The sequence below is a fragment of the Pristis pectinata genome, chromosome 39 (assembly GCF_009764475.1).
Source record: "Pristis pectinata isolate sPriPec2 chromosome 39, sPriPec2.1.pri, whole genome shotgun sequence".
NCBI lineage: Eukaryota > Metazoa > Chordata > Chondrichthyes > Rhinopristiformes > Pristidae > Pristis > Pristis pectinata.
This window is the reverse complement of record NC_067442.1, coordinates 1,725,575-1,752,773: the sequence shown is the minus strand read 5'-3', so window position 1 is coordinate 1,752,773 and position 27,199 is coordinate 1,725,575. Positions and strand designations below refer to the sequence as shown.

At 54.3% G+C, this 27,199-nt stretch overlaps 1 protein-coding gene across 2 annotated transcripts in view; it reads left to right on the top strand.

Moving 5' to 3' along the window:
- The first annotated feature begins 8,361 nt into the window (after positions 1–8,361).
- The window catches only part of cadm4 (cell adhesion molecule 4), a 92,017-nt gene continuing 73,179 nt past the window's right edge, over positions 8,362–27,199 (top strand). For both annotated transcript variants that reach the window (XM_052045514.1, XM_052045512.1), the window contains exon 1: positions 8,362–8,488. In XM_052045514.1, coding sequence (XP_051901474.1) covers positions 8,416–8,488 — 73 coding nt within the window. In that variant the 5' untranslated portion in view covers positions 8,362–8,415. The remainder of the gene's footprint in view (positions 8,489–27,199) is intronic.

Below are 27,199 nucleotides of genomic sequence, written 5' to 3'. Positions count from 1 at the left end.
CCAGCGCATCACGGACACCAGCCTCCCCTCCATGGACTATGTCTACACTTCTCGTTGCCTTGGTGAAGCAGTCGACATAATCAAAGACCCCACCCACCCGGGTCATTCTCTCTTCTCTCCTCTCCATCAGGTAGAAGATACAGGAGCCTGAGGGCATGAACCACCAGGCTCAAGGACAACTTCTATCCCACAGTGATTAGACTATTGAACGGTTCCCTTATACGATAAGATGGACTCTTGACCTCACGATCTACCTTGTTATGGCCTTGCACCTTATTGTCTGCCTGCACTGCACTTTCTCTGTAACTGTAACACTTTATTCTGCATTCTGTTATTGTTTTCCCTTGTGCTACCTCGATGCACTGATGGGATGAAATTGATCTGTATGGATGGCATGCAGAACAAAGTTTTTCACTGTACCTCGGTACAGGCGACAATAATAAACCAACTTACCAACTTAACCCCATTCCTCTCTCCACACGCACTGCCTGACCTGCTGAGTGTTTCTGGTATTACCTGTCTATCTACACATCAGTTTTTATTTCAGATTTCCAGCGTCTGTGGTATTTTTGATTTCTGCCTCCCGCTTCCTCTGGGCCCCAGAGGTAGGAGACCGTAACTACAATGCAACAGACTTGCATCGGATATCTTCACCACAACCCTGAACTTTCATCTTCAATATCCGGCAGAAAATAAGGACAGAATACTTTGCTTTCAAAATGAAATTCAATAAACCGTACGATAATATTTATTCACAACGATGGGTCAGTGAAGAAATCTGTCAGTTTGAATCAAAATGCACATCAAAGCATCCCTGAGCCTAACGATGATTTCATGACCTTGGACCAGAAAGCTTTATGACCCAGTTACTTCCGACAGAGAATGCCCATGGCTGTACCCACAAGGGGAGACGATGTTTTGGTGATGCATACTTCATTGATCAGAGAAGATCTGCTTTTCCTGCAGAAAGTGAATCCCCCCCCGATACCCCAAGGCCTTTCCACCATCTACACGTCAGGAGTGTGACGGGACACTCCCCTCCTCCCTGGGTAGAGTTAGTCCGTGCACCCCACATCCGCCTCATTACCTGTCCCCCATCTACACGTCAGGAGTGCGACGGGACGCCCCCCACCTCCCTGGGTGAGGGCGGATCCAACAACTCTCGAAGCTCAACACCGTCCAGGACACAGCAGCCGCTCCATCGTCACTTCTCCCCTCACCACTCCACCACCCCCCCCACAATACCCCCTCCCTCCACCACCGGTCCACAGCAGGCCGCAGTGAGCACCGTCTACAGAATGCACCGCAGTCACTTGCCCGGGCTACTCTGACAGCACCTCCCGAACCCCCCCACCTCTTCCCTCCAGAGGGAAGGGGGGGGGAGCAGGGGGAACACCACCACCCACAGGCTCCCCACCCACTGGAAATTCATCGGCCGTCCCTTCACCCTCGCTGAGTCTGAGCCCCTGGGAGGGAGGGGAAATAAATGCTGGCCTGGTGCGGATCCGAAACCTTCAGTTGCAACACAGGGATAATTCACTGGATCGCAGAGACCACTCGGCCCCTTCCAAAACAGTAGCTAGCTCTTTGTAAGTCTGAGCCTGGGTGGGAAAATTTCCCTTCCCCTTCCCAGTCCCGGGACAGGATGTTGACACACACCCCAACTTCCCGCTGATGCTGGGTGGCTTATATTTGGAGGAGCGCTGTAGTCCTTGAGGTACGGTAACCGTGGCGTGGCGGGAGACGGGGGCGGCCGGATTGTGCACAGCAAGATCCCACGGGAGCAGCCTGAGGCTGTCCCGGATTGCAAGTGGGGGGCGATGTCGGGCAAGGGGGGGAGGACCCCAGGGAGAACTCCCCCCACCTCCACCCCGATGGTGACTGTGGGGAGAGGTGGGAGTGAGGGGTTTAACCGTCACCCTAGAGACATAAATGTGGGAGGGGCGGCGAGGAGGGAGCCCTGCGCTGTTGGGAGGGGTGGTGAGGAGGGAGCACTGTGGGAGGGGTGGTGAGGAGGGAGCGCCGCGCTGTGGGAGGGGGTGGTGAGGAGGGAGAGTTGCTGCCGGTGACTGTTAGAGGAACTAGTTCTAGATTCAGCGTGAAGATGAACAGCCTGTGACCTGCTGAAACTACCCCTCCCCCTCAATCCTCCCCCTCTCTGTCACCCCCTCCCTCCCCTACACCCCTCCCCGTCTCTTGTATCCCACATCTATTAATAATTCCACAGGATCCCAAATACCGAAACTCACTCGGGACATGGGGCATCATGTACGGAGACAGGCAGACACACACACACTGACACTGATACACACACACACACACACTGACACACACACTGACACAGACAAACACACTGACACACACACACATGTACAGATGCACACACATGTTCTCATACACATGCATGTGTGCACGCAAATACACGTCCTCCATGTAAGCACAACAGAAGATCTGCCATTGAAAGCTCTCTCAAAGATGTAAACAGATTGCACACTGAACAATCTCTTACAGACACACCCATATCTGTTCTCACACCCACATCCACACACTGAGCACTTTCACACACGCACACACACACATGCACATTCCCACTCACACAGACACAGACACACACATACATTCCCAGTCACACAGACAGACAGTCAGACACACACATGCACACAGTGTGTCCCTGACCCGCTCCCTCGTGCCCCAGCACCCACCTACCCTACCCGCCCAGACCCCCTTCCCTCGGCTCCCTCATTCCCCCACCCCCCTGACTCCAGCCTCCCCGTCCCACACGGACAGATCCTGACACGCACTGTAATCTCCACTTCCTCTGGGAACTCTGGCCGGGAAGGCCTCAGGCAGAATTCCTTCGCAAAGCAGAAACGAGTTGGCTTATGTGCACTTTGTTGTTGAGTGTCTCTGTAGCAGACGGGCACACCCTGCTCGCATGTAAACCTTGGGAGTGAAGTCCTTTCCGCAACCTGCCTTTATCTTGGGTTACTGCATGCAGTTAACCCTTTCCTTGCTGCTGAAGGGCATATGATGTCATTGCACATCAGTTAAAGGCTGACCTCCTCTCCACGTCGTGTGTCGAGATATCTATTAAATTCTTCCTTTGATGATTAACTCCTCCATTTCCTATCCCACAATAAGACAGACTCTTGACCTCTCAACCTACCTGGTCGTGGCCCTTGCACCTTACTGTCTGCCTGCACTGCACTCTCTCTGTAGCTGGGACACTTTATTCTGCATTCTGTTATTGTTTTCCCTTGTACTACCTCAACACACTGGGACGAAATGATCTGTACGGCTGCCATGCAAAACAAAGTTTTTCACTGTCCCTCAGTACACGTGACATTAATAGACTAATTTATTAATATAATTATACCTGGTGCAAAGATTATTATAGAGTCACACAGCACAAAACAGGCCCTTCAGCCCAACCAGTCCGTGCCGAACAAGATCCCCATCCAAGCCGGTCCCATCTACGGCCCCGTGTCCTTCTGAACCTTTCCCGTCCACGGACCTGTCCGAGTGTTGTTAGTGTCCCTGCCTCACCCACTTCCTCTGGCAGCTCGTTCCACGTACGGACCACCCTCTGGGTTGAAAAACTCGCCCTTTTAAATCTTCCCCCTCTCACCTTAAACCTGTGCCCTCTAGTTTTAGATTCCCCCACCCTGGGGATAGGACTGTGACCGTCCACCTTATCTACGACCGTCGTGGTTTTACAAACCTCCGTAAGGTCACTCCTCAGCCTCCTTCGCTCCAGGGAAAAACAGTCCCGGCCTGTCCATATAACTCGAGCTCTCCGGTCCCGAGAACGTCCCCGTGAACCTTTCCTGCCCCCCTCTCCGGCTCAGTGACACCCTTCCTATAGCTGGGCGACCAGAACCGCACACAGTACTCAGGTGCAGCCTCACCGACGACTTGTACAGCTGTAACAGGACGTCCCGACTCCTGTACTCAGTGCCCTGACCGATGAAGGCCAGCGTGCCAAACGCCTTCTTCACCGCCCTGTCTACCTGTGACCCACTTCCAGGGAACCGTGTACCTGTACCCCTGGGTCTCTCTGTTCTGCAACACTCTCGGGACGTCCCAACTCCAGGACTTGACTTCTTTTGTCTCTGGCACACGTAGGCATGAGAGCATGTGGCAATGAGACTGTCTGGACTCTGCAGTGAGAGAGGGGCTGAAGATCTGACAAATGGAGTTTAACGTGGGGAAGTTTGAGGTCATAAGCTTTGACGAGAGGGAACCCAAAGACAGACTGTCATCCGAACGGGGAGACCAAGGGTGTTGAAGGGCTGCTGTGGCTGAACCACAGGATGGTCAGCGGGCAGGGGGAGGAAGGGGAACGACACGCCGGTCTTATCCATAGAACCATAGAACACTACAGCACAGAAAACAGGCCATTCGGCCCTTCTAGTCTGTGCCGAAACTTTATTGGCACAGACTAGAAGGGCTGAATTGACCCGCACCCAGTTCCATAACCCTCCAGACCTCTCCCGTCCATGTATCTATCCAATTTATTCTTAAAACTTAAGAGTGAGCCACATTTACCACATCAGATGGCAGCCCGTTCCACACTCCCACCACTTTCTGAGTGAAGAAGTTCCCCCTAATGTTCCCCCTAAACCTTTCCCCTTTCACCCTAAAGCACATGTCCTCTTGTACTTATCTCTCTAATCTAGGTGGGAAGACCCTACTCACATTAACTCTGTCTATACCCCTCATCATTTTGTAAACCTCTATCAAATCTCCCCTCATTCTTCTGCGCTCCAAGGAATAAAGTCCTAACCTGTTCAATCTTTCCCTGCAACCAAGGGGGGTCGGCAGTCAGAGACAGGGAAGTCTCGTTCCCTGAGTGCTGGTGAGGTCACACCAAGGGTTCTGGGCACTGCTTGGGTCCCCTTATCGAACGGCGGACAGACCGTGTTGGGGAGGGTCCAGGAGAGACTCACCGGGAGGTGGGGGTTCCATCACCAGACGGTGGGTCTGTGTCCCGTGGGGTGTAGAAGGACGAGGCGGAGGGGTGACCTCACCAAGATGTCCCAGACCCCGAGGGGATGGGACAGGGGGAGAGGGGGAAGATGGATCCCCCAGCGGGAGAGTCTCGATCCAGGGGTCGGGGCTGGGCGGGGGGGGGGGGGGGCGTGCGGTCATTTCACACTGGGGGTTGGGGAACTTCAAGTAGACAATTGTCCTGGAGCTTTTGGGAGGTCAGATGTAAGGTGACAGGACACAGTTAATGGCAGGACCCTTCACGGCGTTGATCTACAGAGGGATCTTGGGGTCCAAGTCCACGGCTCCCTGAAAGGTGGCCGCACAGGTCGACAGGGCGGTGAGGAAGGCGTACGGCGCGCTGGCCTTCATCCCGTTACAGGAAGGGTGTGGGGGCTTTGGAGAGGGTGCAGAAGAGGTTCACCAGACACTGCCTGGATTAGAGGGCGTGAGCTATAAGGAGAGGTTGGACAAACTTGGGTTGTTTTCTCTGGAGCGGCGGAGGCTGAGGGGAGACCTGATAGAGGTTTATCAGATTATGAGAGGCACAGATAGAGTAGACAGCCGGGATCTTTTCCCCAGGGTGGAAATGTCCAATACCAGAGGACGTGCATTTAAGGTGAGAGGGGGAAAGTTGAAAGGAGATGTGCTGGGCAAGTGTTTTACACAGAGAGCGGTGGGTGCCTGGAATGTGCTGCCAGGGGTGGGGGTGGAGGCAGATACGATCGAGGGGTTTAAGAGGCTGTTAGACAGACACATGGATGTGTGGGGAATGGAGGGAGACGGACCGTGTGCAGGCAGAAGGGATTAGTATAGCAGGCTTTTATTTACTAGTTTAATCAGTTCAGCACAACATTGTGGGCTGAAGGGCCTGTTCCTGTGTTGTAGTTGTTCTATGTTCTCACATTCAATGTACTCAGGACATGATTATCCCAAACTGCCTTCCCATTGTCCTGGGAAACACCCTCACAATGAACCGGATCGATCCCTGGGATGGGGGGGATTATCCTGTGAGGAGCAATTAGAGCAGACGGGGGCCGGGACTCTCTGGTCTGGGAGAACAAGGAGGGGTCTCACTGAGACACAAAACCTCGACGGGGGATTGTGGGGAGGGGGGTTTTCCCCAGCCAGGGGAGTTCAGGGACCGGGGTCCTGGTCTCAGAATGAGGGGTCGGCCAGTCGGGATGGAGATGGGGGGAGATTTCTTCACCCAGAGGGTCGGAGAACCTCAGGAATTCTCTCACCCCTGCCGGAGGTCTCAATGTATCCGAGAGAGGTTGCCGGGAATGGAGGGATGTGGGGGTTGGTGCGGGGAGTGGGGGCTGAGGGACGGCATCGGATGTGGTGGGTGGGGAATGGGAGAGCAGGAATGAGGGGCTGAACGGCTCCCCACAAATCCCTGTCCTCCAGATCCCTCCACCACACTGCCTCCATCCCTGCCAAAGGGAAATTCCTTCAGCCTTCCTGAGACTGGGAATCCCCTCGCTCCAGAACTCTCTCAGACTCCGATCTTCAAATTTAATTTCAATCCCAGACTTTGGGAATTTTTTATGAGATAATCGTCCCACTCTCTGCGAGTCAGGGATCTTCTGACACATACACACTGACACACTCACATACACACTCACACACACATACACACACACACACACACACACACACACACAGACATACACACTCACAAACACACACACTGACACAGACACACACACAGACACACACACAGACACACACACACACACACACACACACACACACACACACACACACACACACACACAGAGTCTTTCTCACACAGTGATGACTACAGTTCCCCAGGGCAGTGCCATGGGCCAAACCACCTTCAGCTGCTCCATTAGTGACCGTCCTCCTGTCAGGAGGTCAGGACCGGGGATGGTCACTGACGGCTGCACACGGTTCGATCCCACCCACAGCCCCTCAGCCCAGGGAGCCGCCCACCCCTGCGGGGAGCGAGACGCAGACAGCGTTCAGACACGGGCTGATCAGTGGGCAGTGACATCCACCCCACACACGTGCCGGGCAGTGACCGTCTCCCACAGGAGGGAGTCTCACCACCTCCCCTCAACATTCAGTGGTGTTCCCATCGCCCAGACCCACACCCTCAACATCGGGGGGGGGGGGGGGGGGGCCCACCGCTGACCAGAAACTCAACCGGACCAGCCACAGAAACACCACGGCTGCCGGGGCAGGTCAGAGGGTGGGGATCCTGCGGAAAGGGACTCACCTCCCGACACCCCATACGTTCCATCAGAGATCTCTTCATCAGGAGAATGCCTTTAAGGACGGGGTCTCCATGGAGACATTTTAAAGAGAGAGAAATGGAGATGGTGTGTGTGTGTGTGTGTGTGTGTGTGTGTGTGTGTGTGTGTGTGTGTGTGTGAGGAAGTGGCAGAGAGAGGCAGACTCTCATATACTGTGTCTCCCTCTCTCACACACACGGATGCACATTAGATGTGCATACAGCTAGCCACATACATGGGCACACACAGACATACACATGCATAGACACACAGATATATCAAACACACACAGATCACAAGACACACAATACACACACCACACAAACACATACACAGCATGTGCACACAGATACACCAACAACACAGAGAGAGATACACACAGACACACACAAAACAGACAACATTGAGACACAAAGATGCACAGCATGTACACACAGACACACCAACAACACACAAACACACAGACGCAAAGATACACAGACACACAGTATTCACTCACAAACACACATACACCCATCCATGTAGTTGAACCTCAACAGTGAACACACACACACACACACACAGACCAAACAGATCACACACACAACCACAGACACCCACACTACACAGGCAGGCACATACACAGACAGACAGACAGACAGACACACACACACACTGACAGACAGACACACACACAGACAGACACACACACACACACACTGACAGACACACACACACACTGACACACACTGACAGACAGACACACTGACAGACAGACACACTGACACACACACACTGACAGACAGACACACACACACAGACAGACACACACACACAGACAGACACACACACACACACACACTGACACACACTGACAGACAGACACACTGACACACACACACTGACAGACAGACAGACACACACAGACAGACACACACACACACACACTGACACACTGACATAAACCACTGGGAGCAAGTTTCTGAGTCATTTGCATGCAATTTGCATGCTGCGCCTTGCAGCCCCGCCCCCGCCCCCCTCCGCCGCTGCCATTGGCCACGGGCCGGTCCCCAGCCCCGCCCCGAGGCGGCACACATCAGCAATCATTAGCATATATTAGCATACCTGAAGGTGCGGGCCCGGGAGCAGGTGGCGGCGAGGGAGCGGCGCTCAGTGCGGACACACCATGGCCGGGAGCCTGCGGGGCGCCGGGCTGCGGCTGCTCTGCACCGCCAGCCTGCTGCTGACCGTCCGGCGAGGTAGGGGCAGGGGCAGGGGCAGGGGCAGGGGCAGGGGACGGGGGTGCAATGCAGCGAGGGGAACCAGCCCGGGCTCCCGGTCCGTCCGCTGTCCTGTAACCGGCTCTCGGTCTTGTAACTGGCTCCCGGTCCCCCCCCAACCCCCCTCCCCGATCCCCGGTTACACGGGGTCCCCGGTCACCCCCCCCCCCTCCCCGATCCCCGGTTACAGGGGGTCCCCGGTCCCCCCGATCCCCGGTTACACGGGGTCCCCGGTCACCCCCCCTCCTCCCCGATCCCCGGTTACAGGGGGTCCCCGGTCCCCCCCCCCTCCTCCCCGGTCCCCCGGTTACACGGGGTCCCCGGTCCCCCCGATCCCCGGTTACACGGGGTCCCCGGTCCCCCCGATCCCCGGTTACACGGGGTCCCCGGCCCCCCCCCTCCTCCCCGATCCCCGGTTACACGGGGTCCCCGGTTACACGGGGTCCCCGGTCCCCCCCCCCTCCTCCCCGATCCCCGGTTACACGGGGTCCCCGGTCCCCCCCCCTCCTCCCCGATCCCCGGTTACACGGGGTCCCCCGGTCCCCCCGATCCCCGGTTACACGGGGTCCCCGGTCCCCCCGATCCCCGGTTACACGGGGTCCCCGGTCCCCCCCCCCTCCTCCCCGATCCCCCGGTTACACGGGGTCCCCGGTCCTTTCCCCCCCGGACTTGCAAACAGCGGCTGTCGGTGCAAGCGGCGGACGGCCGGGGCTGCCAGTGCGGACCCGGTGATCACCGGCTGTGTCTCCTTTGTTAGTGCGGGGACGCAGTGTAACGGGGCTCGAGTGTTTCACACGCACCGCTCTCCCCTCCTCCCCCATCTCTTCTCTCTCTCCCCATCTCCCCCTCTCCCTCCCTCTTTCTCCCCCTCTCTCCCTTCTCCTCTGTAACAAAACAACCAGGCTGTGATTCACCAGGGGTCTCCCAAGCGCTCTGAGACCGGGGGTGGGATTCGAGTTCTTGCTTTCCATCTTCTTTGAGCAGTTTCTGCACATTTTATTGAGCAAAAGATCTGATAGAATTTTCAGAGTTTGTGCAATAGTTTCTCGTGGACACGTTGAAGTGAAAGTGAAATTCAGTGTGTGGCTGTAGTGACACAGTCTGTCGGGGAAATCCTGGCTGTCAGATCAGTAATAACTGGCCTGTGTGTGTGTGGGGGGGGGGCGGGAGGGTGGGGGGGAGGAGGGGAGAGTGTGTGTGGTTTATGCAGTTACTCTGGGAGGGGGCACACATATTTGTACTGATGACATATAAGTCAGTAATAAATCTGATTTGTGTGAAAATGCACAGTGTGGTACACATTCACTGCATGTATGGGCTGTATGTACACACGTGTGTGATGTGTAAGTGCCTTCCTAGTGTCTGTTTGTATCGTGTGTGGGCATGTACTGTGTTGTATATAAAGGATGAATGTGGGTACATGTTCTGAATATGTCTCTGTATACATTTTATGACTACAATGTAACCGTATCCATGTAGTATGACATAGATATGTGTGTGAATATGTGTATGCATCCATGTACTGTGTGAGTGTGAACATGTGTGCAAATGTGTGTGTGAGAGAGAGGGAGAGAGAGGGTGTGTGTGTGTGAGAGGGTGTGTGTATGAGAGGGAGAGAGAGAGTGTGTCAGTGTGTGTGAGAGAGAGGGAGAGTGTGTGAGAGAGAGGGAGAGTGTGTGAGGGAGAGTGTGTGAGATCGTTTCCAACAGAGCTCTTCAGCAGCAAACAGTCGGCAGTGTATGTGGGAGCCGGGACCCGGAAGGCAGTGTGAACAATGAGGAGAGGCTGACAGTTTTGTTTCAACAGGAAGGGAAGCACAAAGGAAGAGGAGTCCGGGGTAATCAGTGAGAGGGAGCGCAGAAAGCACCGGATAGATGTGGATTCGGGGAACGAGGCTGTCGGGGAACAAAGAAAGCGAGGCGGTGGGGGAGGAATCGGGGTGGGACGGGGCGAGGGACGAGCGGGAGATGGGGAGAGGTGGGCAGTGGCAGCTGAGGGGGAGAGAGAAAGGGACAAGGACAGAGATAAAAGGAGAGAGTGGGAGAGATGTGAGGGAGGGAGTGAGCTAGAGGTCAGGAGAGGCAGAGAGTGAGGGAGGGGGAGAGGTGGAGGGGGAGAGAGGAGGGAGGGAGGACAAAGGGAGAGAATGGAGGGGGAGAAAGAGTGCGGAGAAAGTGGCTGACAGATTGAAGGGTGAAAGCGACGGGGGTTGAATGAGAGAGAGAGGGTGGGTAGAGGGAGAGAGTGGGGGGTGGGGACAGCTGTTTGGCACACAGGGCGAAGAGAAGGCCAGAGCCAGAATCCAGGGAAAATCCGTCGGATCTTGTCGGAAGCTAATTCAGCAGGCAAGGGAGCGCGGCAAAAGGACACGGCTGAGGGGAGAGTCAGTCACGTGTCAGCTCCCCGGCAGTCCCACAGCCAGCAACCGTGCAGCTCAGGGCAATGGCAGCTTGAGTTTGGAATTGTGTGTGTGTGTGTGTGTGTGTGTGTGTGTATGTGTGCATCTCTGCTTAACAGTGTGTGTCACTCTCTGTACACCTCTCTGTACCTGTGTGCACGAGCTTGGGTATCTTCCTCTGTGTGTGTCTGTCTGTGTATGTGCATCTGTGTGTATGCATCTTTCTGTATGTGTGTGTGTCTGTCTCTGTGTGTGTGTGTCTGTCTGTGTGTGTGCATGTCTAACAGTGTGTGTCACTCTCTGTACACCTCTCTGTACCTGTGTGCACAAGCTTGGGTATCTTCCTCTGTGTGTTTGTGTGTGGCTGTATGAGTGTGTGATGCGTGTCCCTGTGTGTGTCCATCCCAGTGTAAATCAGTTGGCGCCTCAATCTCACTGTGTGAGTGTGCTTGTGGATTTACAAGGGCACTGCAAAAGAGGTCAGTGCAGATCCATGCGGTGAACAAGATGTACGATCTGAGTCCTGCTTCCCTGCGCTGATGGCTGATGTGCCTGGTTTCTTCCTGCATTTAATGATTCCCACTGTGGCAGTCTCACAGGCAGGGAACCTGTGCAGTGTTTCTGCTGGGGAGGTCGAGATCAGGGTCAACAACCAGAATAGATTCCCACAGTGTAGCTACCTCCGCACCGTCCCATCACACACTCCCAGGGTCACACACAGGGTGAAGCTCACTCTGCACCGTCCCGTCACACACTCCCGGGGTCACACACAGGGTGAAGCTCACTCTGCACCGTCCCATCACACACTCCCGGGGTCACACACAGGGTGAAGCTCACTCTGCACTGTCCCGTCACACACTCCCGGGATCAGACACAGGGTGAAGCTCCCTCCGCACCGTCCCGTCACACACTCCCGGGGTCAGACACAGGATGAAGCTCCCTCCATACTGTCCCCTCACATACTCCCAGGGTCGGACACAGCACGGCGCTCCCTCACCGCCACAGATTTGGACTGAATGACGACTTTCTGAAGCACGGTTTGGCAGGTGGACCAGGTGATGCATCACACAGACTCCCCTGTGAGGTGGTCCCACTGAGTCCCAGGCATTTGAAAGTTAAATCCCAACCTTTGCCCAGGAAATCGGGAATATAAAAGGGGACCATCAGCTGAGGTAGAGGGATAAATTCGGGTTAAATTCCTTTTGTGGGGGGGGGGTGGTGATGGTCCATTTACGGGGATCAGGGTTGGGGCGCTGGAGAGACTCGGGCTGAGACCAGCTTATCTTGCCCTCGGGACTGAGTGATCCTACCACCAACTAGGCCGCAGTTGGACCATTTGGTTCTGGTCGCCCCCATTACCAAGGCAACGGAGAGGGGGCAGAAACCGTTCACGGGGATGTTCCGGGGACTGGAGGGCTGGAGTTATAAGGAGAGGCTGGACAGGCCGGGACTGTTTTCCCTGGAGCGAAGGAAGCTGAGGGGTGACCTCATGGAGGTTTATAAAACCACGAGGGGCATAGATATATAGGAGAAGAATTAGGCTGTTCGGCCCATCGAGTCTGTTCCCCCATTCAATCGTGGCTGACTTTTCCCTCTCAGCCCCATTCTCACACCTTCTCCCCGTGACCCTTCACCCCCTCACTGATCCAGACCCCCTCAATCTCTGCCTTGAACACACCCAATGACTTGGCGCCCACTGTTCTCTGTGGCAACGAATCCCACAGATTCACCGCCCTCTGGCTGAAGAAATTCCTCCTCATCCCAGTTCTAAAGGGATGTCCCTTCAATCTGAGGCTGTGCCCTCGGATCCCGGACTCTCCCACTGATGGGACACTCTCTCCACGTCCGCTCTATCCAGGCCTTTCAGTATCTGGGAGGTTTCAATGAGATTCCCCCTCATCCTTCTGAGCTCCATTGAGGACAGGCCCAGAGACATTAAACACTCCCCGTATGTCAACCCTTGAGGCGGAGGGTCACAGACTTTTCCCCAGAGTGGGGGCAGTCTAACTCTAGAGAGGAGAGGTTTAAGGTGCCACACACAAACAGCCAGGGGAAGTCAGCGGGTCAGGCAGCATCTGTGGAGGGAGATTGACAGTCGATGTTTCGGGTCGAGACCCTTCATCTGTCTCTCGACCCGAAACGTCGACTGCCCGTCTCCCTCCACAGAGGCTGCCCGACCGGCTGAGCTCCCCCAGCGCTGTGAGCGTGTTGCTCTATGTTCCGGTATCTGCAGAATCTTTCGTATCCCCAGGTGAGAGGGAAAAGATGTCAAGGGGAACTGAGGGGCAACTTCTTCACCCAGAGGGTGGTCTGTACGTGGAACGAGCTGCCAGAGGAAGTGGGTGAGGCAGGGACATTAACAACACTCGGACAGGTCCGTGGGTGGGAAAGGTTCAGAGGGATATGGGCCAAACGCGGGCAGATGGGACCGGCTGGGATGGGAATCTTGGTCGGCACGGACCGGTTGGGCTGAAGGACCTGTCTCTGTGCTGTGTGATTCAGATGTTCTACGACTGTTTGTAGACGTGACTCCTAACCACCACCAGTGCACAACTGGTTTATTATTGTCACTTGTACCGAAGTACAGTGAAAAACTTGTCTTGCACACCAATCGTACAGGTCAATTCATTACACAGTGCATTGAGGTAGCACAGGGTAAAAACAATAACAGAATGCAGAATAAGGTGTCCCAGCTACAGAGAAAGTGCAGTGCAGGCAGACAGTAAGGTGCAAGGGCCACGACGAGGTAGATTGTGAGGTCTTATTGTACTAGGGGACTGTTCCATAGTCTTATAACAGCGGGATAGAAGCTGTCCTTGAGCCTGGTGGGACGTGCTTTCAGGCTTTTGTATCTTCTTCCCGATGGGAGGGGGGAGAAGAGAGAATGTCCGGGGTGGGTGGGGTCTTTGATTATGTCTGCTGCTTTACCGAGGTAGCGGGAAGTGTAGACAGAGTCTGTGGAGGGGAGGCTGGTGTCCGTGACGCACTGGGCTGTGTCCACGACTCTCTGTGGTTTCTTGTGGTCCTGAGCAGAGCAGTTGCTGTACCAAGCCGTGATGTATCCGGATAGGATGCTTTCTATGGTGCATCGATAAGAATTGGTGAGGGTCAACGGGGACATGCCGAATTTCTTTAGCCTCCTGAGGAAGTAGAGGCGCTGGTGAGCTTTCTTGGCCGTGGCGTCTACGTGGTTGGACCAGGACAGGCTATTGATGATGTTCACCGCTAGGAACTTGAAGCTCTTGACCTCAGCACCGTTGATGTGGACAGGAACATGTACACCGCCCCCTTTCCTGAAGTCAATGACCAGCTCTTTTGTTTTGCTGACAATGAGGGAAAGGTTGGTGTCATGACACCATGTCACTAAGCTCTCTATCTCCTTCCTGTACCCTCACTCATCATTGTTCGAGATACAGCCTACAATGGTGGTATCATCTGCAAACTTGTAGATGGAGTTGGAGCAGATCCTGGCCCCACAGTCGTGAGTGTATAGGGAGTAGAGTAGATGGCTGAGGACACAGACTTGTGGGGCTTGTTTCTAAACTAAAGGTGACCTTCTTTTCTCCCCCCGCCCTCTTGAGCAATCTATGGTGGGCTCCTTCCCATCGGGGACTTCACCGACCCAGTTAGTGACACACAGACAAAAAATAGAACAGAGCGTTCTCTCCTCAAAGATCCAGGCTGTGCCCTGTGCTCCTGAGATGGGTGGGCATTGAGGGAATGCTGAGCTTCAGGAGGGAGTGTGCACAGGGAATGACACTTCCTGAGGGGCACTTCCCTCGAGGCACTGCCCCTTCAACGGGCATATTCCCCCGTCCATCCCAGCATTCCAAGGACTGACCTCGTTTCAGGGGTTATTGTATCCCACACTGTTCATCCGCCGATTGGTGTGTCCGAGGTGGTCAAGGTGACACGTCAGTGGAACCCTCTCCCCGAAATTTCCAGACCCAGAGCATGGAAGGTTCCCCCTCATTTTCCTGGCCCCTTCCCCGCCATTCCCTGTCCTTTCCTCTCTCCACTCGTGCCCTCCACGTTTAGGAGTATACAGGAAATAGCAGGACCCTAAGGAACACTGATGTACAGAGGGATCCTGGGGTCCAAGTCCACAGCTCCCTGAAAGTGGCCACACAGGTCGACTGGGCAGTGAGGAAGGCGTACGGCGTGTTGGCCTTCATCGGTCGGGGCGTCGAGTACAAGAGTCGGGAAGTCACGTTGCAGCTGTATAAAACTGGTCAGGCCGCACTTGGAGTATTGTGTGTAGTTCTGGTCGACCTGTTACAGGAAGGGTGCGGGGGCTTTGGAGAGGGTGCGGGAGAGGTTCACCAGGACGCTGCCTGGATTAGAGGCCATGAGCTATAAGGAGAGGCCGGACAAACTTGGGTTGTTTTCTCTGGAGCGGCAGAAGCTGAGGGGGTTTATAAAATTATGAGAGGCACAGATAGCATAGACAATCAGCATCTCTTCTCCCCAGGGTGGAAATGTCCAATACCAGAGGACGTGCATTTAAGGTGAGAGGGGGAAAGTTCCAAGGAGATGTGCGGGGCAAGTTTTTTTTTTACAGAGAGCGGTGGGTGCCTGGAATGTGCTGCCAGGGGTGAGGGTGGAGGCAGATATGATCGAGGGGTTTAAGAGGTTGTTAGACAGACACGTGGATGTGCAGGGAATGGAGGGAGACGGACCGTGTGCAGGCAGAAGGGGTTTAGTTTAATTCGGCATCGTGTTCAGCACAGACACGGTGGGCCGAAGGGCCTGTTCCTGTGCTGGACTGTCCTGTGTTTTAAAGCTTCACTCCGGGAGTGTCTGACCCCGGGAATGTGTGATGGGACGGTGTGGAGGGAGCTTCACCCCGGGAGTGTCTGACCCCGGGAATGTGTGATGGGACGGTGTTGAGGGAGTTCACTCCAGGAGTGTCTGACCCCGGGAGTGTGTGATGGGACGGTGTGGAGGGAGCTTCACCCTGTGTCTGTCCCCGGGAGCGTGTGACACTGGGTTGGGTCTGTGCTGGTTCCTTCCTTGCTTGAGCACAGGCAGATTGGTGAGCGCTTTGTTGAGCTGTGTTTTCTGCACTAATTCCCTGAGTGAAGAGCTGGGATAAGTGTGTCTGTCTTTAATCCTCACTGGATTATCCCAGAAACACACTGTCTAGCATATTAGTGGAGGCTGATGTTCTTATCAGCTGCTTGGCAGCTTTGGGGAGAGTTTCATTTCATCAGATGTCAGGCCATCTTGGAAAGGAGTCATTTCAAAAGCCAGTGGGTAGAGATCTTGGGCTGACCATCCTTTGTAAAGAGAATCTCTGTCCATCTCCCTCCCTCCCTCTCTCTCCCCCTCTCCCCCTGTGTCAGTGAGAGGGAGGAGGAGGTGGTTGACACAGAGATTTTCCTACTCAATTAATCATTCCCTTGATTTGGACAGGAGGGAAATTTTCCAGTATTCCACCGTGACCAGGTCTAGTTGAGTTTCTAAACTGGGAGTGAAATCCGAAATCTGAGGTGAAAGGGGACTTGGGAGTCCGAGTTCAGGATTCCCTACAGGTTAACTTGCAGGTTGAGTCAGTCGTAAGGAAGGCAAACGCAATGTCAGCGTTCATTTCGAGAGGACAAGAATATAAAAGCAAGGATGTAATGCTGAGGCTTTATACGGCGTTGGTCAGACCACATTTGGAGTATTGTGAGCAGTTTTGGGCCCCGTATCTAAGGAAGGATGGGCTGGCATTGGAGAGGGTTCCAGGGGAGGTTTACGAGAATGATCCCAGGAATGAAATGGTTAACGTACGAGGAGCATTTGATGTCTCTGGGCCTGTCCTTGATGGGAGTACAGAAGGATGAGGGGGGATCTCATTGAAACCTCTCGGACACTGAAAGGCCTGGATAGAGCGGACGTGGAGAGGATGTTTCCGTCAGTGGGAGAGTCCGGGATCCGAGGGCACAGCCTCAGAATAAAGGGACGTCCCTTTAGAACTGGGATGAGGCGGAATTTCTTCAGCCGGAGGGCGGTGAATCTGTGGGATTCGTTGCCACAGAGACTGTGGAGGCCAAGTCATTGGGTGTGTTTAAGGCAGAGATCGATGGGGTCTGGATCGGTGAGGGGGTGAAGGGTCACGGGGAGAAGGTGGGAGAATGGGGTTGGGAAAAGTCAGCAACGATTGAATGGCGGAGGAGGCGCAATGGGCCGAATGGCCTAATTCTGCTATCTCATGGCCTAGGGACAGGGGTCATTAGGAATGTTCTGGTTCCTGCAGTTGTATTGATGCTGGGGTTAAGGGGGAGTTGGTGTGTGAGTAGGGAGGCGACTCCCTCCGGCCCCTACACCCCTCCCTGTCTCTGTGACCCCCCCCCCCCTCCAGCCTGTGGCCCCCCCTCTCTGTGACCCCTTCCCTCCCACCTTTACACCCCTCCCCGTCTCTGTGACCCCCCCCTTCTGGTCCCTACACCCCTCCCTGTCTCTGTGACCCCCTCTGGCCCCTGAGTCCTCACTGTCCCCACCCTGTTGCTATGTTGGACACTGACTGTGGGACAGCCCACTGTCACACCGAGCAAATTCCCTTGGTACTTTCTCCAGGAGATGAGATGAATGGATTTGGGAAAGTTGATCTCACTCAGATACTGATCTACCATCGCCCAGACAAAGGCTCCCCCAGAACCCCTCCCTGTCCGGTCACAGTATCTGTGTGAGAGTCGCCTTCCCCACTTCCTCCCATCCCCTCTCCCTCCCTCTCGCCCTCCCCCTCTCTCTCTGTCTCTCTGTACCGCTCCTCCCCACCCCACCCCACCACCCACCAATCAGGAACAGTGATATTTAACTGCACCACCGCCCCCCCGCCCCCCCCCCCACCGTCTCACCAGTGATACCACACTCCGTGATTGGGGGTGGGGGGGGCGTATCTGGTCTCCGTGGGTGACCTCGGGCACAGCCGGAGACTCGGGAGCACCTTCCTCCAGGACCGACAGTCGGTCTAACCCTCTGCTGCCCATCCGTGGAACCCGTGGGATCTTCCTGTGCCCCACTGGGATTTAAACCCTCCGGTGCGTCCTCTGTGATGGAAGTCGTTGTCACTTGGCCACTGGATAGAGTTACAGAGCTTCGTCCCAGGACGCTGACCCGGTGTGGGCGAGGGACACGGTGATTCGTCAAGTAACCTCCAGTTAACAACTGTTGACTGTTGACCAGTTACCCACCTGTTGACCTCCCCTCTGACCTCAGAACCCTTCTCAGAGCTGTCCCAGAGTGAATGAGTCCAGCAAGGCCCCTCCCCAGCCCTCTCAGCGACCCACAGCCTGGCTGGGAAAGGAGGGGGAGAGGGAGGCAGTGAGGACGAGGGACTGGATTCCGGAGCTTGGGACCCCAGCAGCTGAAGGCACGGCCGTCGATGGTGTAGGGGCCAGAGGGGGGTCACAGAGACTGGGAAGGGTGTAGGGGAGGAAGGGGGTCACAGAGATGGGGTGTAGGGGAGGGAGGGGGTCAGAGACGGGGTGTAGGGGAGGGAGGAGGTCACAGAGACAGGTTGTAGGGGAGGGAGGGGGTCACAGAGACAGGGAGGGGTGTAGGGGCCGGAGGGGGTCACAGAGGCGGAGGTGAGTAGGGGCCAGAGGGGGTTACAGGGACGAGGAGGGGCGTAGGGGAGGGAGGGGGTCACGGAGACGGGGAGGGGTGTAAATGCCAGAAGGGGGTACAGAGAGGGGGAGCGGCGCTGCAGAGGGAGCACCTCACTGTTGACTGGGAGTTCAAACCCTCCCAACCCTCCCAAAAGTCCCCAGAACCGGCGTCTCGTTAGCAAGAACAGGAGTCGCTCAGCATCGAACTTGCTGGGATAATTTCAGAGACGGAACACTTTACTGTCTATTTGACTAACACTGTGGACGTCTCTCCAATTATAAGCAAGGTGCTTCTTCTTGTGTCAAATTCCTCTGGGCCAGGCCCCGGGGAAGTTTCTTTATTGTAGGAACGCCGGTCTTTATTGCTAATTACTTTGCCCCAAGCAACGCCGTGTGCTGTCGGCGGGGGGAAAGAAATGAGACAGAATGAGCAAAGCAAATTAGCCGGGTTTCGGCCTGCGAGGGTAGGCCCAGACCTGTGCTTAGCAACCGGGGCCTGAACACCTCCTTTCACCCAGGAGACCTCTTGGGTCGTTGTAAAACTGTCAATTCTTCAATGATGTGCACTCCCAACTCGATGGCCGAGGGTTTTATTTGCCATTAGACTGCAGAGACTCAAAGAGAAAAGCAGATGAGACCAAAATCAAAACAGACGAGACCAGATTAAAAGGCCTATCAATCAGCGGGACGTCCCGACTTGCGACAGGCAAACAAACCCAGCTGGGGCAGGCCGCAAGATGTAATTAGGACCTGGGGAGGTTAGGTTGTCAAGGGCAACGGGGCCTCGGACCTAAGTCTCGTCGCCTAGTTCCTCGGCTGAATGAGGTGGGGGGGCTGGCGGGGGCAGAGAGGAGAGAGCAGTGCCCCCTGCGAGCAGCAGGGTGGATGTCCCTTCCGCACAGCAAGATCCCACTGAGGGGCAGCAGGAGGGGCAGGGAAATCACCTGGAGTGGGGTCACGCAGAGGGGAGAAAGGCACTGTGACCCACCGAGTCCGTGCCGAACACCAAATCACAAACATACAACGATCCCATTGACTCCCCGCCTCCCCCTCCTCAGATTCTACCCCTCACCCACACAGTAGGGGCAACTTAAAATCTCTGAGCCCCTCCCTCCCCTACACCCTTCCCTGTCTCTGTGACCCCCCCGCCATACACCCCTCCCTGTCTCTGTGACCCCCCTCCCTCCCATACACCCCTCCCTGTCTCTGTGACCCCCCCTTCCTCCCATACACCCCTCCCTGTCTCTGTGACCCCCTCCAGCCCCTACAGCCTTCCCCGTCTCTGACTCCCTCCCTCCCCTGCACCCCTCCCCGTCTCTGTGACCCCCTCCGGTCCCTACACCTCATCTCTGTAACTCCCTATGCCACTCCCCACCTGTGACCCCCTATACCCCTCCCTCTCTGTGACCCCCTACACCCCTCCTCAATCTCTCTTCCCCCCCCCCCAATCCTAAGCTCTGCACCATCACTCTGCCACCCACCACCACCCCCCCCGCCCCGATTCCCGTCACTCCACCATTGACAGCCGTGCCTTCAGCTGCCTGGGCCCCTCTGGAATCCCCCTTCTCCATCCCTCCCTCTCCGACAGAGCCATGTGTCCGTGGGAGTCTCCCCCTTTGGTGCCGGGGCTTGGGATACATCCGGGGGAGTGTTCTGCATGATCAGAACATTCCATCCAGGATAATAGGTTGGTATTTTCCATCGAGTGACCCTCAAGACGGGAGGTTTTCTCCTGATCCCTGCCCACGCTCTGCATAAAATGATTTATGCATGTTTGAATCATGAAGCAGTATTTAGTCACAGAATAAACCTCCTGTTCCTCCCTCTTCATCGCTGAGAGTTTCTCCTCAGTCTCTGACTGAACGTGATGGGTAGAACCGAGAATTAATTATTGTGTGCAGAGCACAGTCAGTGAGCCATTGTTGCTGTCAAAATGTATTCTCCTTGTGTATTAAAGCTACAGATACTTAAATGATGAAAGACGCTGATTTATACAGAGGCTTTAACAAGCCAGATGTACCAAGGAGCATTGTCAAACAACATAGAACACAGGAACAGACCCTTTGGCCCACGATGTTGTACTGAACTAGTGTTTAAACGCCTCACTAAACTAATCCCTTCTGTCTACACAGTGTCCGTCTCCCTCCATTCCCCGCACATCCACGTGTCTGTCTAACTGCCTCTTAAACCCCTCGATCGTATCTGCCTCCACCCCCACCCCTGGCAGCACATTCCAGGCACCCACCGCTCTCTGTGCTTTTAAAAAAAAACACTTGCCCTGCACATCTCCTTTGAACTTTCCCCCTTTCACTTTAAATGCATGCCCTCTGGTATTAGACATTTCCACCCTGGGGAGAAGATCCTGGCTGTCTACTCTATCTGGTAAATTAGTTTATTAATGTCACGTGTACCGAGGGACAGTGAAAAACTTTGTTTTGCATGCCGTCCATACACATCATTTCATTGGATAGGACCATACGACACAAGAGCAGAATGAGGCTGATTTATTTTTCCCTCAACCCCATTCTCCCACCTTCCCCCCATAACCTTTGACGCCCTCGCTAATCTCCACCTGATTTTTTGTTTCTTTGCTGCTTATTTCTTTGAAGTCCTCGTTGACCGGACTCTGCTGCTTCTGGGAGGTTTTCTGGGTCTTCTTTCGTGAAGGCAGAAATAAACTGTATGATTTTTCTGACACTTCCTTATTCCCCAATATAATTCCTCCCAGCTCAGTTCAGTGATTTCCCTTCTATATCTGTACAGAAGTTTTCAGTCCATTTTATATGCTTCCCTGTGTCTTATTACCACCAGAGGAAATCCTGTGAAAATTACAAATTTTCTGTTCATTTAATTCTGTTCAATCAATTGAAACTTGATCATTAGCTGCAGGCAGCAGGTGTCAACATATCAAGTTAGGACATTAAGGTAGTACAAGAGAAAACAATACAGAGTGCAGAATAAAGTGTTACAGTTACAGAGAAAGTGCAGTGCAGGCAGACAATAAGGTGCAAGGGCCACGATCAGGTAGGTTGTGAGGTCAAGAGTCCATCTTATCGTACTAGGGGGCCGTTCAATAGTCTTATAACAACGGGGTAGAGCTGTCCTTGAGCCTGGTGGTACGTGCTTTAAGGCTTTTGTATCCCCTGCCCGATGGGAGGGGGGAGAAGAGAGAATGTCCTGGGTGGGTAGGGTCTTTGATTATGCTGACTGTTTTCCTGAGGCGGTGAGAAGTGTTGACAGAGTCCACAGAGAGGAGGCTGGTTTCCGTGACGTGCTGGGCTGTGTCCACAACTCTCTGCAGTTTCTTGCGGTCCTGGGCAGATCAGTTGCCGTACCAAGCCGTGATGCATCCGGATAGGATGCTTTCTGTGGTGCATCAATAAAATTTGGTGAGTGTCAAAGGGGACACACGCCTCTCATAATCCTATAAAATTTCTGTCAGGTCTCCCCTCAGCCTCCGCCGCTCTGGAGAAAACAACCCAAGTTTGTCCGACCTCTGCTTATAGCTCATGCCCTCTAATCCAGGCAGCGTCCTGGTGAACCTCTCCCGCACCCTCTCCAAAGCCCCCGCACCCTTCCTGTGACGGGGGCGACCAGAGTTGAATGCAATACTCCAGATGTGGCCTGACCAGAGTTTTATGGGTTCCCGAGGTTCCACTCAGTCAGTTGCACAGGGAGCAGACGAGTCTGTCCGGCCCCTCTTGAACCTGTTGTGTCTTCCCATCGGTTCAGGGCTGACACGTATCCACTTCACTGACTCTCTGCCACTCCACCCACCCTGCAGCCGGACACTGAAGCTCTCAGTGCAACCCCCCCCCCCCACCTCCCTGGGGAGGGGTTGTACTGGGGGAGGGGTATGTGCCATGTATTTTGCTGCTGGGTTTTGGTTGAACAGGAAAGCAGGTTGAGGGAACTCGGCCTTTTCTCCTTGGAGCGACGGAGGATGAGGGGGGACCTGATAGAGGTGTATAAGATGATGAGAGGCATTGATCGTGTGGATAGTCAGAGGCTTTTCCCCAGGGCTGAAATGGTGGCCACAAGAGGACACAGGTTTAAGGTGCTGGGGAGCAGGTACAGAGGAGATGTCAGGGGTAAGTTTTTTACTCAGAGAGTGGTGAGTGCGGGGAACGGGCTGCCGGCAACGGTGGTGGAGGCGGATACGATAGGGTCTTTCAAGAGACTGTTGGATGGGTACATGGAGCTGAGAAAAATAGAGGGCTATGTGTAAGCCTAGTAATTTCTAAGGTAGGGACATGTCCGGTGCAGCTTTGTGGGCCGAAGGGCCTGTATTGTGCTGTAGGTTTTCTATGTTCTATGAATCTTCACCCTCCTGCTGAAGCTGGTTCCTGTTCCTCAGAGCTGTTCTGGGCCCTGGTGACTCCGGTGGGAAGGGCTGAGGCTGAGAGGGCACATCCGGGTCCTTCTGAGCAACCTATGGCCTTCAGAGAGTCACAGAATCGCACAGCCCTGTGGCGCAGTAGGTAGAGAGGGTGCCTCCCAGCTCAAGAGACCTGGGTTCGATCCCGACACTGTGTGTGTGTGTGTGTGTGTGTGTGTGTGTGAGAGAGAGAGTGAGTGTGTGGACTTTGGGAGAATCGAATGGGATTGCTCTGTCAGCTAGCATACATTCAAAGGGTTGAACGGCCTTTTCCACATTGTAAGCATGCACTTCAGCCCACAAAGTTGTGACCTTGCACCTTATTGCACTGCACTTTCTCTGTAGCTGTGACACTTTACTCTGTACTGTTATTGTTTTTACCTGAACTACCTCAATGCACCCTGTACTAACTCAATGTAACTACACTGTGTAATGAATTGACCTGTACGATCAGTGTGCAAGACAAGTTTTTCACTGTACCTCGGTACAAGTGACAATAATAAACCAATACCAGTACCAAGTCTGTGCCAACCGTCAAGCACCCACTTATGCTAATCTAATTCTATTCATACCCCTCCCACGGCGCGGCGCTCCCTCCTCACCACCCCTCCCACAGTGTACTTGACACCTGCCTGACCCCCTGGGTCATCTCCTGCGATGTTGGCAAGTGTGGAACCCTCCTCTCCCTGAGGATTTTCCATGCTAGGAACAATCCTTGTGCTGCCCCTGTAATCGTGTCTCAAGAGGCGTTCACTGAGGATGGAGTTTATCTACCTCAATGTCATGTACCTGCCAGATCTTATTGTGCTTGGACTTAACATTGTTGCCTCTGATTGGCAATGAAGGCCAGGCTATCCCAGCATCCACAGGTGCTGAGAAAGTTCCCTATCAATGAGTATTGGCCTGCTGTGGAATGGGGGCCTTTCCTCACTGCAGTGCATGCTGGGCTGGCCATGCCTCCATGACCAACCAACTCAAGGGCATCAGGGGGAGACAAGTCAACACCTAATTAAAGCAAAGTTCTCCCACATGGATGCAATATTTATGAAGTAGAGAAAGCTAATTGAATTTTCAATGAATAAAAAATCAAATCTATGAATATTGTATTACAGCGACAGGGAACAGAGTCGGGGAGGTTTTAATACATTCCCCGAGGAAAATTCAAATCCCAGGACGAGTCCTAGTGCAGAAAGAATAACAGGAAATTTTTTGGAAATTCCAGTGAATCCTGCAGATCAATTAGCTCACACAATTTCGGTGTGATTTTAATGAAATGGGATAGGATATTCGAGGGGCGGATTGGCTTGCCCCGGCTCTGAAAACTGGTATGAGTGTGTGCACTGGAGTTTGTAACTCGGGACCAGTGAAGGACTTGTTGAAGAGAGGTCACCATTGGAATGTGGGAAATGCATCAGTCAATCTGCGCAGAGCAAGGTCAAAGTCAAAGTCGAGTTTATTGTCAGATGCACAAGTCCGTGTGTGAACGGGTGCAGTGAAAAACTTACCTGCAGCAGCCTCACAGGCACAGAGCATCAGATAAGCAGCGTTCACAAGAAAAATGTAAACATAAATTATACAATCCTGCATCCAGTTATTGTTTTACCTTGTCCTACCTCAATGCACTGTGTAATGAAATGATCTGTATGAACAGCCTGCGAGACAAGTTTTTCACTGTACCTCGGTACATGTGACAATAATATTCCAGTTCCAAGAAAGAACACAATTAGAAAAGTCCACTGCAGTGCACAGTGGCCCCAGTGTTGCTGCACTGAGGCAGTGATCAGGGACGTGCCGGTCGGTTCAAGAACTGAATGGTTGAAGGGAAGTCACTGTCCCTGAACCTGGTGGTGTGGGGACTTCAGGCTTCTGTACCTCCTGCCCGATGGCAGCTGCGAGAAGATGGCACGGTCCGGATAGTGGGAATCTCTGATGATAGACGTTGCCTTCTTGAGGCAGCACCTCCTGCAGATACTCCCGATGGTGGGGAGGGATGTGCCCATGATGTATTGGGCTGAGTTCACCACTCTCTGCAGCTTCTTACGTTCCTGTGCATTCGAATTGCCGTCCCAGACCGTGATGTAACCAGTCAGGACTCTTCCAACGGTAAATCTGTAGGTTTGTTGCAGTGTTGGGTGACAAGCTTAACCTCCTGAGAAAGTAAAGATGCTGGCGCACCTTCCTTGTGATCACGTCTACGTGCTGGGCCCAAGACAGGTCATCTGATGTGTTAATGCCTGGGGATTTGAAGCTGCTGACCCTCTCCAACATAGTCCGGCGCACATTCAACCTCCTTCCCCTTCCTGAGGTCAGCGATCAGCTCGTTAGCTTTACTGACGTTGAGCGAGGGGTTGTTGTTGCAGCACCGCTCAGCCAGGCGTCCGATCTCGCTCCGGTACGCTGACCCGTCGCCGCCAGTGATCCAGCGGTGTCACTGGTGAAGTTGTAGATGGCGTTGAAGCTCCGCTGAGCCACGTGTGTGTGTGTGTGTGTGCGTGTGTGAGTGCGTGCGTGTATATACCCCGATGGTCAGGTTGTGTGAAGACCCTCGGGAGAACTTCCCCCACTCTCCCTCCTGATCGTGACTATGGGGTCTGTTGAGTCCACAGATTGGGGTCTTGGGTTAATGTCTCATCTGGAAGACAGCGTGGCGGTCCCTCCTCGCCGCCCCTCCCGCAGCGCGGCACTCCCCGCTCCCTCCTTGCTGCCTCTCCCACGGCGCTCCCTCCTCACAAGGATGTTGCCAGGACTCGAGGGCCTGAGTTATAGGGAGAGATCGGCCAGGCTGGGACTTTATTCCTTGGAACGGAGGAGAATGAGGGGCGACCTTATAGAAGTGTTTAAAATTATGAGAGGCATCGATAAGGTGGACGGTAACAGTCTTTTCCCCAGGGTAGGGGAGTCCAAAACTAGGGGGCACAGGTTTAGGGTGAGAGGGGAAAGATTTAAAAGGGACCTGAGGGACAACTTTTTCACGCAGAGGGTGGTGAGTGTGTGGAACGAGCTGCCACAGGAAGTGGGTGAGGCAGGTCCAACAGTGTCATTTAAGAAGCACTTGGACAGGTACACGGAGGGGCAGGGCTTGGAGGGATGTGGGCCGAACGCAGGAAATTGGGATGAGCTGGGTGGGCCCCGGGGTTGGCAAGGACTGGTTGGGCCGAAGGGCCTGTATTTGCGCTGTATCGCTCTATGACCCCTGATTGTAATTTTACCAAGTCTCTCTCGCCACGACGGCCCCATCTCCCACAGACGCATCAACATCTCATATTGCCCCTGAACGTGCTCGATCTCTGACGGAACTTACGGAATGTTGGGGTTCAGGCTGTCAGGCTGCTGTGATTTATGGCGTGCTGGATCGCTGTAACGCCAGGCGTCAGAGGCTGGGAAATTAGATTGAAAAATTTCAGACCTCAGTGAGTTAATTTGAGGAGGCTCGTCCCAATCTAAGGGCAAGGACGTCACATCTATATCTGGCAGGGGTTGTCCACCAATACCACCCCGTGCCAAACCTGTCACGGGACCATCCACCCGACATCCATGGCGCTCCCTCCTCACGGCCCCCCCTCCCACAGTGCGGTTCTCCCTCCTCCCCGCCCCTCCCCCAGCACGGCGCACCCTCCGCACCGTCGGCCGTGACCTTGAGACCAGATTTGCCAGGACCGCTCTGACCCATGCCCGGGTGACCTTTGACTGCTCCCCTGTACCAGTCAGCACCACTCCCTCCCTGCGCACTGAATCATCCGCCCTCTCAGCTCAGCCCCGTCTGCCCACTTGCTGCCTTAGTGTCCACACTTGGTGTCTCGCTCTGTGCTTAGTGCCCCACGGACGCTGCGCAGAACCGCTCCACTGTCCTCTGAAGTGTTCCCTGCCGCGTTGAAGCAGGGTGACTGGTGAGCAGCAGGGCTCCCTCCTTAAAGGGACATCACCCTGGTGGCTGGACAGTTCACGTTCCCTGCTGCCCGTCACCCAACACGACAGTTGCATTAACCAACTGGAGTTACGCAACACGGGGTAGGGAGGACCGGGACCCTTTGTCCTGTCTGTGAGACCATGTTTGGAGTTTTGTGCACAGTTCTGGTCGTCCAGCTCTAGGGAGTCAAAATCGAGTTCTCTCTCTCTCTCTCTCTCTCACTCTCACTCTCACTCTCACTCTCACTCTCACTCTCACTCTCACTCTCACTCCACGGGTGCAGTGAAAAACTTACTTGCAGCAGCATCACGGGCACAGAGCATCAGATACACAACATTCACACGAAAAACATCAGTTATGCACAATTTTAACGAGAAAGAACACAACTAGAACAAAAGTCTATTTTAGTGCA